This window comes from Pongo abelii, chromosome 2 (genome assembly GCF_028885655.2).
Source record: "Pongo abelii isolate AG06213 chromosome 2, NHGRI_mPonAbe1-v2.0_pri, whole genome shotgun sequence".
Taxonomy (NCBI): Eukaryota; Metazoa; Chordata; class Mammalia; order Primates; family Hominidae; genus Pongo; species Pongo abelii.
Genome location: NC_085928.1, coordinates 165,724,167 through 165,736,472, shown reverse-complemented (window position 1 = coordinate 165,736,472; position 12,306 = coordinate 165,724,167). Strand labels below are relative to the sequence as shown.

Below are 12,306 nucleotides of genomic sequence, written 5' to 3'. Positions count from 1 at the left end.
ATATATCAAATGCATATTGTAAAGCCAAGCAGTGGCCACTCAAATCCTGATGGCATTGATTATGCAAATCCCAAAATATTCCTGATAAATGAATTATTTTCAGAATGGGATGTAGTTACTTCTCATCACTATTGCAACCACAATGTATATGTCAAATTATTTTTAATGAGGAGGAGTGGAGTTTAATTTTAAAACATGTGTATTGGCTTTTCCATTTAACCCTCTAGGAAAATAACCTTCAGAAGTTCCAATGCAGAACAGGTAACAAATTAAATTATTCTGTTTATGAATATTAGTGCATATATTTTGTCAAACTTTAAGTTTTCATTTTATGTTATTAAGGATCAAAGAAGAGAAAAACTGTGATAAATAATGAACTGAGTCTACCATAATGTAGCTGTAAACAAAAGCCTTTCTCATCTTTCTTCTTTTTGCTTCACAGTAAGAAAAGAATTAAAAGATCTAGGAAAAAGATAAGTAGAGACTGATTACAATCCTTTCTGCCAACAAGATTATGGTTGTTCCATCCACTAATGATATCTCAAGTATGGAGCATAAAAGATAATCAAAGGACTGTAGTTGTAATTAGCAAAGATTTAATGTGTAAGAAATTATTTAAATTTTTTTACAATATGCATTTACAATTATAATAGCCATGCAGCATCACGGAAATGCTTCCTACACAATATAAAATGCTAAATATAAAATTGTGTCTGTGCTGTGGTCACAACTATGCACAAATTATGGATGCATTTGTATAAAGAGCTAAGAAAGCATATAGGAAAATGAAAAGATCTGGTTTGTTATGTGAGTAGAATGGTGGATAAATGTTTAATTTTTAATTTCTAGTGTTCTTTTTATAGCTGAAGTTGGGGGGTGATCTAACATATGTTTGCCTTTATTATAATTGATTACTAGCAAATTCTGATTATCAGTCATGGTTCCCATTTCTTTACATGACAACTTGGAGTTAGGGGAGTGCAGGGCAGAACCCTCACAGCAGCGGAAAGAATCTTGCCATTAACAGTAGCTCAGAAATAAGTTAGTGTTCCCACACTGTGTATTTTCACTTGATGAGAGTTTAGCCTGTAACAATTAATAATAAACCTGCAACACTGCAATTCTGCATTAGGGCTTCTCAGATCTTAATGTGTACATGAATCACCAGGAGGTCTTGTCCAAATGCAGATTCTGATTCAACAGGTCTGAGAATGTAGCCTGAGATTTTACATTTCTAACAGTCTTGGGTGAAACTGATGCTGCTGGCCCACAGACCACCCTCTGAGGAGCAAGGTTCTGCATCATATAAAATCCACCTTTTTTTCTGTCTCAAATACAGAAGTGGAAAATGACCCACTTGAGACCAAGCTTTTCCAGTTTCTAAATAATCCTAGAATGTCCACCTAAGGGAAACCGAGGCCTAGTAACAGGAAGTACCTATCCTGCATCAAAGAGATAGGGTCGGAGTCCAGGCTAGTATCACAGGTGCCAGTTCCAGACTCTAACCCCCTACACCCACCACCTGCAACTGATGTAAAAAGAAAGTTAAAGAATGGCTTACCCTTCACATTTTGCTGATACTGGCTCCAAAATAGACTCATTTGCTGGGATGGTCCTGGAGTCAATAGGAAACAGTCCTCCAATAACAAGGGAATGGTTTTCGGCATCTACATACCCATTCAAATCAAACTTGCCCAGCAACCGGCAGGTCTGTTCTTCTTCTTTCTCTTCTTTGGCTTCAGAGCCCAATTCAGCCCATAAAAATGCAAGAAATTCTAGAACCAAGCATTTCCTCTGGCGGCCATTTTAATAAGGTGAGTTTGCGGGAAGTGACCAGTGTTGAAATTATACAAGTTTTAATGAGGCACCTTGATAGAGCTTTACAGTGACTGTGCCTCATCCCGGGGGACTCCGTTTGCTGCTATTTGCTACATAATTGTCATGTCTCAATCAATCAGAGAGCCTCACACTCGCTTGCAATGTATGGATCTGGACTAGGAGCTAAGCAATCCTTTTGAAAAGAGACTCATAAAAGCCTCTTTTATACGTAGAAATAATATATAATAATATAATAGTAGGTTTTGCATTTAAAAGAGTCATTTCATTTTCTAGAAATTGTTCCTTTCTTGTTTAACATATGTCAGCTTCAATCATTCTCACTTCGGCCTCTCTTGTGGGAGCTTCTCTTGCCCCAAAGGTGAGGAAGGGCATCCTGCTTCATCACAGAGTATAAAAAAGGTGACATCAGGCCAACCGCTCTCCTTCAGAGTATAGAAAAAGTTGAGTGGAAAACCATGAGATTTGGAATGGAATACATCATTTTTTGTCTGTGTTCTGCCACTTTCATTAGTGTGGTGGTGGGAAACTTACTTAATTTCTGTGCCTCCCTTCCTGCCTCTGTGACTAGGGGATAACAAACTACCTTAGAAACTTTTGTAACGACCATAAGAGGTCAATGAACATTTTTTTGTATGCATCATTTTCTTTAACCTACACTTTAAGGCAAAGTGTTGCCCTCAGCTCACATCGCTGCGTGTGTCACTGGTGAGGCTCATGTCCCTGGGTTTCTCCCTGAGAGCTCCCTCTCCTCCCTTTCTTGCCAGGCCTCTCCTAGAGGTGTCCCCCAATCTTTCTCCAGGTCAACTCAGCATGGATTTCCGGTCCCTTGTCTTGCTCTTTGCCCCTCTCAAACATTTCTCCTCAGAGTATAAATTCACAGAAATATTTTCAGAACACAATCCACCAATATATGAAAAATCTGTATACCCTTTGATCATGTGATTTTACCTCAAAGTATTTATCTCAAGGAAGCAACGGAGATCCACACAAACATGATGTATAAGGATATCGACTACAGTTTGATTTATAATGGTAAAAAGGCAGCAAATTCAGTGTACACAATGGGGAATTTTTAAATCAATTATGATTTATTCACGTGATGTAATGCAAAGGAGCCATTTAAATCATATTTTGGACAAATGTTTATGCATTAGGGAAAAGTTCACAATATGCTTTAAGTGAGGATAACCAATTTTAAAAGCAACAAACAAAATGGCATTCTACATTTCTAAAATGTAGCAATATTTTATAGCTGTCTTTCACCTATATGTTTCCATTAAAAGAACTAAAAGAAACCACTGCAAACCAGATGTCAAAAGAAAGGAAAAAAATTACCTTTCCCACTACCTTAACAAACCAATCATTTTCGTTTCTATGTTCGTTTCCAGTTCAAAATGACAGTCATGCAGTGCTTTTTAGTGCTATATTATGTGATTTTAATTTTTCATCTTTACACTTTTCTACATTCCCCATCTGTTCTACAACACAATTATACTCCCCACTTATTCACCATCCTGATACTATTAATATTACCAGTCAGCTGGGACCTACCTCCCCTTCCACAGGAAGGTCATCTCCTTCACCTCATCCCCACTGAAGGATTTCCTATTTGTTGTCTAAGTGTAATCTCCACCTGACCTGAGAAATCCCAAAAAAGGGTCTCCCATTACTACTTATTGGTGAAATCCTAGGCCTGTGCCTCAGTCTTCCCATAGCCATCTGCCTTTACAAGTGAGCTAGCAGATGACATAGCCCTGGGCCCTGACTGAGTGACATCACAGTCTGTCAAGTGTCTCACGAGTCTCAGTTTTCTAAAGTGTGGATGCTCCACAGGTTCCACCCTCAGGCTTTCAAAATGATGCTGACAAGTCTTAAAGGAAAGACTGATTCCCAGGGGAATCTCTTCAGAGTTTGGTTTCATCCGAATAAAAGGACACTCTGGGTGATAGACTACACCTCCTTAACAGCCTGAGAATCCCTCTCTCGAGCTGTAAGGGTTTAGTCCATGGCTTTTCTCAGACCTATTTGGAACTATTCCTCCCTCATTTGTTATCTCTCTTTCTTACCAGAAGGCAGCTGTTTCTGAGCAATTCTCTCTTGTTGTCAAGGGCTACCCTTGCACAAAGGTATGTTTATCACCAAAGCTGATTTGTCTTAATCCTCTAGTTAAAAAAAACTGTGCTCAAGCCTATAAAAAAATCATTAAAATAGATGATTTTATGTTATATTAATAAGAACAAAAAGCTAGCATTTTTACTGAGTTTTACATTTTACAAATTGTTTTCACATACTTTATTATTCCTGTAGGTCAGGAACTAAATTCAGTGTTGATGAGGTTTCTGATTTGGGCAGCAGCATCTGGTGTCCAGTGCTTTTGTAATTCCTGGGATGGTAGTATATTTTACCGGGGCCATGGTGATTACATCTTCCAAATGTAGTAGGACTCATCAGAGATGAGACAAAGCATAGGAAAAATAACATCCATGCTCTTAGTCAGAAGGTCTTCATTGCATGCACGGTGATGGATAATTCACACCTCATAACACTCTATGTGGCTGGTTTTGTTTTGTTCACTTTACGAGTGAAGAATCATGAGCTCACAGATCCAGCGTATGTTAAAGTGCAGACACCAAAGCTCATATCCTTTCAGAGGCCTAGGGGTAGAGAGAAAGGACATGGACTAAGTCCAGGAGCAAGAATTGGAGGTGTGGCTTTTTCACTGTGTGATCCTCTCTCCCTCTGTTTGACCTCAGGCCCCTCATCACCAAATAGGGAGCTTCAGACTAAACAGCTTTTTTTTCTTAAGGGTCCTAACAGAGTCAGCAATGTTATGGTTCTGAGTGAGCCATTCCAAGGCTCAAATTCAATGATAGCTTAATAGTGTGCTGCCAGAGCAAGCAGTAGCAAGTTGTTTCGTTGACTATCTGGGTGAAATTGTTTTCTCAAGAATACTTTGAACCTAATTACCATTTTCACACGACTCTGACTTCAAGGACCCCTGATCAAGGCAAAAAACACCAGACGAATGTCGGTGCAAAAGGCCGTGGGTGTTTAATCCCATGTGTCCACACCAAGACTCCCAGGCCTGAGACTACGAACTGTATGTTTTTACCTCACTCCCCTAGACGTGTTTGATCCTTGTGGTTCTCCAAGGACCCTGGTGAAAGTTAGGCTTCCTTCCAGGAACAACAACACATTCTGTCCAGACTTGTCTTCACCTTCAAGCAAAAGAAAACACCTGAGCTCCTAAAGACTCTGGACCCATGTTATTAACGAAGGCTGAGACTATTTAAAGGCTGTTATACGGTTTCCAGGAAAAGCTCAAGCCCCAAATCTACTGCAGATAAACACTGCTGAGTGCTTCTGAGAAACTGGGGCATTACAGCCATCCCAGTGCACTTACAGCTGGGTCACAGTCATTCGGTCAGGCACAGTTTGTCAGATGTCATTTGACTTTTGTATTTCTCTATGTTACTTGGAATCCTAGGTAATGCTCATGCCATACCAGCAGATGAATAAACACACTAGTCTACTTTGTTTTATTTCCTATGCAGAGCCATCCTACCCAGTCAAGAAATGAACATAACACCCAGTTACACGTATTTAAATTGCTGTTTTTTCTTGGCAAAATGTATATTACGGCTGACCTTTAAACGACATGGGTTTGAACTGCATGGATCCACTTTCACATGGATTTTCTTCTGCCTCTGTCACCCCCAAGACAGCAAGACCTCCTCTTCCTCCTCCTCCTCAGCCTACTCAGTGTGACAATGACAAGGATGAAGAACTTTGTAATGATTCACTTCAACTTAATACATAGTAAATATATTTTCTCTTCCTTATGATTTTCTTAATAACATTTTCTTTTCTCTAGCTTACTTTATTGTAAGAATACACTATCTAATATGTATACTAAATATGTGTTCATTGACTGTTCATGTTATCGGTTAGGCTTCCAATCAACAGTAGGCTATTAGTAGTTAAGTTTTGGGGGAGTCAAAAGTTATACACAAATTCCCAACTGCACAGGGGAGGGAGTCAACACCCCAACCCCCATGTTGTTCAAGAGTCAACTGTGGTTTTTTAGATGTATGTCTCCAACAGTTAAAAAATGTTTACCTATAATATGAATTTTGTGACATTATGACATTATGGCTTGCCTGTATCTTTATTGTAAGAAGAAAAAAAGACAAAAAATAAATCAGCTTTCATAAGTGCGTTGTTATTATGATATTCAAGTTATTAATGAGAGGCCTTGGGGTTCTCGTTAAAGCCTACTAAAAAGTAGGATTTTGGATTTTTTAACACATCAATAGTAATCACTTGTTACAGAAGAGGCCCTGTGTGTCTAAACAGAGAAAGCCCTCAATTATAGCAAAGGAGAAAGACACTCAGACACTGCAGGCATAAAAATCTTTAAACAGCTGCCTTGATGAATTGAGAAAGCTGCAGGTTACTACCTTGTCTGCTGCATCTATTTTCAGGAAAACAATTTGACAGCCTGATTAATCTCCTACCTCAATATCAGCTGACTCAAAAACAGCAACTCTTACCACACAGAACTTAGAGCATCCTCTTTCTCCTTGGAAGCATCGCATGTTATGGAGCTATAGTGTGCTGCGGCTGCAACAAAAATCGTGAAGATGGTAAGCAACTGACTAAAGCTGGAAAACTGTTATAATCACAGCCTTGTAGAGAATAAACATCTATTTTTTAAAAAATTTGAAATAAAGAAAACTGACCAGCTGTAATTATCACTTAAAAAATTAAGCATGCCTGCCTGCCTCCAATCTTCCCTTTTAATCTATTCCAACACTGAAAGAAAGTGACCACATCAATCTCAGACCACTTTTTACATTTTTTACAGTTTATTGAGATATAATTTACATACCACACACCAGACCCATTTAGGATGTGCAATTCAATATTGTTTTAGTATATTTACAGAGTTATGCAATCATCGCTTCAATCTAATTTTAGAACACTTTCATCATCATGAAAAGGAAAATTATGTCCCATTCATCCCTCACTCCAAGCCTTAGGAAACCACTTACTCTACTTTCTGTCTTGGTAGTTTTGTCCATTCTGGACATTTTATTTAAATGGAATTACACAATATATGGGAGTTTTGTGTCTGGTTTATTGATACAGCATAATAGTTTGAAGTTTATTCATGTTGTAGTATATATTAGTACTTCATTTTAAAAAATCTTTATTGAGATATAATTTATACACCATAAAATTTACCCAATTGAAAAGTACAATTTAATGGGTTTTAGTATACTTAAAGAGTTGCAACTATCACCATGGACTAATTTTGGAATATAGAATCATTTCCCTTTCTGTCCACTACCACCCCCAGCCCTAGATAACCACTAATCTACTTTTATGTTGGTAAAGATTTCCTATTCTGGACATTTATATAAATGGAATTATAAAATATGTGGTCATTATTACTGGCTTATCTCATTTAACATGGCATTTTCAAAGTTTGTTCATGTCTTAGTACGTATCGGTACCTTCTTCCTTTTTATTGATTTCTTTTTATTGCCAAATAATATTCCATTGTATGGATACACGAGATTTTATTTATCCATTTATCTGTTAATGAAGATTTGGATTGTTTACACTCTTTGGCTGTTATGAACAATGCTGCTATGAACATTCTTATACATGTATTTGTGTAAACATATGTTTTCAACATTTTGATTTTCATATAAACATATATTCTCTCACATTCAGGAGTAAAATTGGTAAGTCACATGGTAACTCTATGTTTAACATTTTGAGAAACTGCCAAACTGTTTCCTAAAGTGGCTCCACTATTTTACATTCCCATTACTAACGTATGAGGGTTCCAATTTCTCTACATCCTTACCACCACTTGTTATTCTCCTGTTTTATTATAACCCTTCTAGTGCTTATAAAGTGGTATCTCATTGTGGTCCTGATTGGCACCTCCCTTACAGCTAATGACTCAGAGAAAGCTATATGCTTTCTGATTTTTTTTTTTTTTTGAGACGGAGTCTAGGTTTGTTGCCAGGCTGGAGTGCAGTAACACAATCTCAGCTCACTGCAACCTCCGCCTCCTGGGTTCAAGTGATTCTCCTGCCTCAGCCTCCTGAGTAGCTGGGATTACAGGCATGTGCCACCACACCCAGATAATTTTTTTTTTTTTTTTTTTTTTTTTTTTTTTTAGTAGAGACAGGGTTTCACTATGTTACCCAGGATGGTCTCGATCTCCTGACCTCGTGATCCTCCCACCTCGGCCTCCCAAAGTGCTGGGATTACAGGCGTGAGCCACTGCACCCGGCCGCTATATGCCTTCTTCTACATGTTTTCAAATTTTAATTCTCACATCTAGGATTAGGATCTATTTTGACTTAATTTTTGTGTGTGATATAAGGTAAAGCCTAAGTTCTTTTTTCCCTTTTTTTCCTTTTCTTATAAATAACCAACTGTCTCTGCACCATTGGTAGGAAAGACTATTCTTTTCAATATTGAATTGAATTATTGTGGCATCCCTGACAAAAATAAATTGACTGCCAATGTAAGGATTTATAATCTCAATTCTATTCCACCGGTCTATATGTCTATCCTTTTGCCAGTGTTGTGCTGCCTTCATTACTGTAGTTTTGTTGTGATTTTTGAAATCAGGAAATGTAAGTCCTCCAATTTTATTCTTTTTCAAAAGTGTTTAAACAATTCCAGGTCTTTTCCATTTCCATGTGCATTTCAGAATCAGCTTGTCAATTTCTGGAAATCCTCAGCCAGCTTAGGAGTCTGACAGAGATTGTGTTGAATCTGTAGATCAATTTTGGAAGTGTTGCCATCTTAATATTAAGTTTACGTATCAGAAGACTCAGATCATTTGCAAGGGCTCTTCATCTGCCTTAGATCAAATCCACCCACAACAGGTCTTACAAGGTCCATCTTGATCCAGCCCCTAGTTAAGTAACCAGTTGCCTCTTTGGCAGCACCCCCTCCCATTGCCACCACAAAATACACTATCCGCCATAAACCTGCCTTTGGTTCTTTAAATATGTAATGCTCTCTTTTATCTCCAGGTCTGTCCTCACTCCCATACACTGCACATTCTCTGTGTCAGGGGCTTTCTCCCTTGTGCCCCATCCCTGATTCACTTCTTTTCCTTCATGTCTCAGGTCCCTTTTCACTTTCTCTGAGACTCACATCCTGAGATATGCAGCTCCCCATGGTCTACATGACTTGCCTGCCTTTGTTCTTTCATGGTGGACTTTAGTTTATTTGATGGAAAACATTGTTCAAGACTTCAAATTGGTTGAAATGTCTTGATTGAAATGAACATCACTAGTCCCTGTTTTAGGCAGTATTAGAAATTTGGGCAGTTTTACAACTATTCTTGTGTCTTTAAACATTTTTATAACCTTTACAAAATGTTCAGGATTTGGAGAAAATATTTTCCTTCCTTTTTTTCTAGTATTTTCCTCCAATCGGTTGTACCTGTTCATACCTGTTGGACCTGTTTATAATGGTTGATGCAGTTTGAATAATGGCCCCTCAAGGTGTCCATGTCTTCATCTCTGAAACCTGGGAATATGTTATATTCTGTGGCAAAAAGAAAATCTACAGATGTAATTAAATTAAAGACTTTAAAATGAGAAGATTAACCGGGATTATCCAAGTGGGCTCAAAGACGAAATCGCAAGTGTCCTTATAGAAGGGAAACAGAGAGAGATACTACAGAGAAGAGAAGAAAATGTGAGGAAAGCAGAGTCTGGGAAGTTGGCAGCCTCTCCAAACTGGAAAAGGCACGTAGTTGGATTCTCCCCTCATAGCCTCCATAGGGAACTAGTTTTACTGACATCTTGACTTTAGCCCAATGAAACTGATTTCAGAAACTGATCTCCAGAGCTGTAAAAGAATAAATTTGTGTTGCTTTAAGCCAATAAATTTGTGGTAATCTGTTATAGCAGCTAAAGGTAATACAATAGTAATGAGTTGTAAATAACCTAACATCCAACAAAAGGGGCTAGTTGGAATCAACTTGGATATACAATAACATGCCAGTAGGAAACAACCTATATGCCCACAGGAAGAAACTGGTTATATAGATTCTGATAAGTTTCAGACGAATAGGTGTGGTTTGGTTTTCTTCATCACCCAGGCTGGAGTGCAGTGCCGCAACCTAGGCTCACTGCAACCTCCATCTCTCGGGTTCAAGTGATTCTCGTGCCTCAGCCTCCTGAGTAGCTGGAATTACAGGCATGTGCCACCACGCCCAACTAATTTTTGTATTTTTATTAGAGACAGGGTTTCACCATGTTGGCCAGGCTGGTCTCGAACTCTTGACCTCAAGCGATCCTCCTGGCTTGGCCTCCCAAGCTGGGATTACAGGCATGAGCCACCGCACCCGGCCAACAGTACCTACTTCTAAAAACAAATGGACTAATATAAAAAAAATTGTGCACCTTAAATATATACAATTAAAAACAAAACAAAACAAAAAACAAATGGACCTTCGTGACCCTTAGGCACTTAATGAATTCTGCCCAGTGCAACACTGCCATCCAGTGTCAGGCATCACAGCAATGAACTCAGCAAGAAATTTCCTTGAGCTTTGAGCAGCTGTCACTCAGAAATTTCTTGCCACATTTTCCTCTTCACTGGAAATCTCCAGTGGAGTAGGGGAGCTACTGGTGATTCTCTTTATCTTTGATTCTTAGAGATAGATGGGGATCTGGGATATCTGTACCTCCCATGGGCAGGTCACTAAATAGAAAAGTCATCTAAGTCACTAAGGAGCTTTGTGACCTTGATCATATTGCTAAACTTTTCTGAGCTCCAGCTTCTTCATGTGTAAAGTATAAATAATAGTGAAGTATGTTTACTGCACATGGCTTTTGTAGGGGTTGCTGAAAAATGAGACACTTATACTGTGGCATATAAGATACTTTTATTCTAATAGTACTGTTATCATTGCTAGTAATGTAATTGTTAATTGGTATATTTTGAACTTACAGTTGGAGATGCTGATGTGGATAAATAATCTAAGCACATGGAAAGCTATGTTTATGGTTTTATGAACCACCACGTATCATTCCCTTAAAATCCAAGATGTGTAACTCAACATTTTATTGCAGATTGCCTCATTTTCCAATTATTTTACTTAGTTTTACTGATTCTCACCATCTAAATGATCATTTCTAGGCAAGAACTTTGTCTTACAGCACATAAATATAGTAGTAGAGGTTATTATATAGTATTTATAGTACATACAAAAGCTGTAAAAATGTGAACCAGTGATTAGAAATACTCATTTTCAACCAATTTACAAGATGGAAATGTTCTCAAAAACATTGTGGAACAAACAGTACAGGAGAAGCTGGATGCACATAAATTAGAAATTAAGAAATCATACTATCCACTCAGGCTCTTAAAAACTCCAGATCCTTTCCTTGTATTTTCTTATTGTTCCTTTCATTGCTTAAGTTTCTTTTATTGATCTTTCTCCTTTATTATTACAAAAACAATGAAGCCTTTGGCTCACTGAAGATGAAATAAACAAATAAAAAGAATAGCATAAAGAATACTGATTGTCCTATCCACTTACAGCCTCTCAGATCTTTTTTTAATGCATTAAGAAAACCAGGTTGGGTGCGATGGGTGGCTCACACCTTGAACCCAGCAGGCAGAGGTTGCATGAGCTGAGATCATGCCATTGCACTCCAGCATGGGCAACAGAGTGAAACTCTGTCTCAAAAAAAAAAAGGTAGGTTACTGCTCAACTTGCCAGAAGTGACTTACAATATTTGTGTTAAACACTGTTATGATGTGGCAGAATGAGAATTTGTAATAATTCCAAAGTGCACTAAATGCAACTTTATTTTCTACAATTGTCCCCATCTTGCCCCAGCTGGCTCTGACTACAGTCCTGCTGATGGTCATCAAGGTACAGTTGAAATGGTGTTGGGGAGTGTATTCGTCTGTTTTCACACTGCTATAAATACTTGAGACTGGGTAATTTATAAAGTAAAGGGGCTTAATGGACTCACAGTTCCACATGGCTGTGGAGGCCTCAGGAAACTTATTAACACAACCATGGGGGAATGCTAAGGGGAAGCAAGCACCTTCTTCACAAGATGGCAGAAGAGAGAAGAACAGGGGAAACTGCCACTTATAAAACCATCAGATCTCATGAGAGCTCCTACTCACTATCATGAGAACAGCATACGGGAAACCGCCCCCATGATCCAATCACCTACCTCCCTTGACACGTGGGGATTACAGTTGGAGATGAGATTTGAGTGGGAACACAGAGCCAAACCATATCAAGGAGGAACACTTGATTCTGCTGAAGAAGGGTAACAGCATCTCTTTCTAAATACTGTCTTCAGATAAAGACTCAATGTAATTCAGATTTATACACTTCATAACAGTGGTTTCTCTCCTTCTAAGGAACTTCCCAGTCCAATTCTCCCTTCCTCT

At 38.4% G+C, this 12,306-nt stretch overlaps 1 protein-coding gene across 1 annotated transcript in view; it reads right to left on the bottom strand.

The window, feature by feature from the left end:
• LOC100461820 (vomeronasal type-2 receptor 1-like) overlaps positions 1-12,306 on the bottom strand; it is a 41,008-nt gene that overhangs the window by 15,860 nt on the left and 12,842 nt on the right. Inside the window, 2 exon segments of the mRNA XM_054551162.2 lie at positions 1,562-1,794; positions 9,332-9,426. Coding sequence (XP_054407137.2) covers positions 1,562-1,794; positions 9,332-9,426 — 328 coding nt within the window.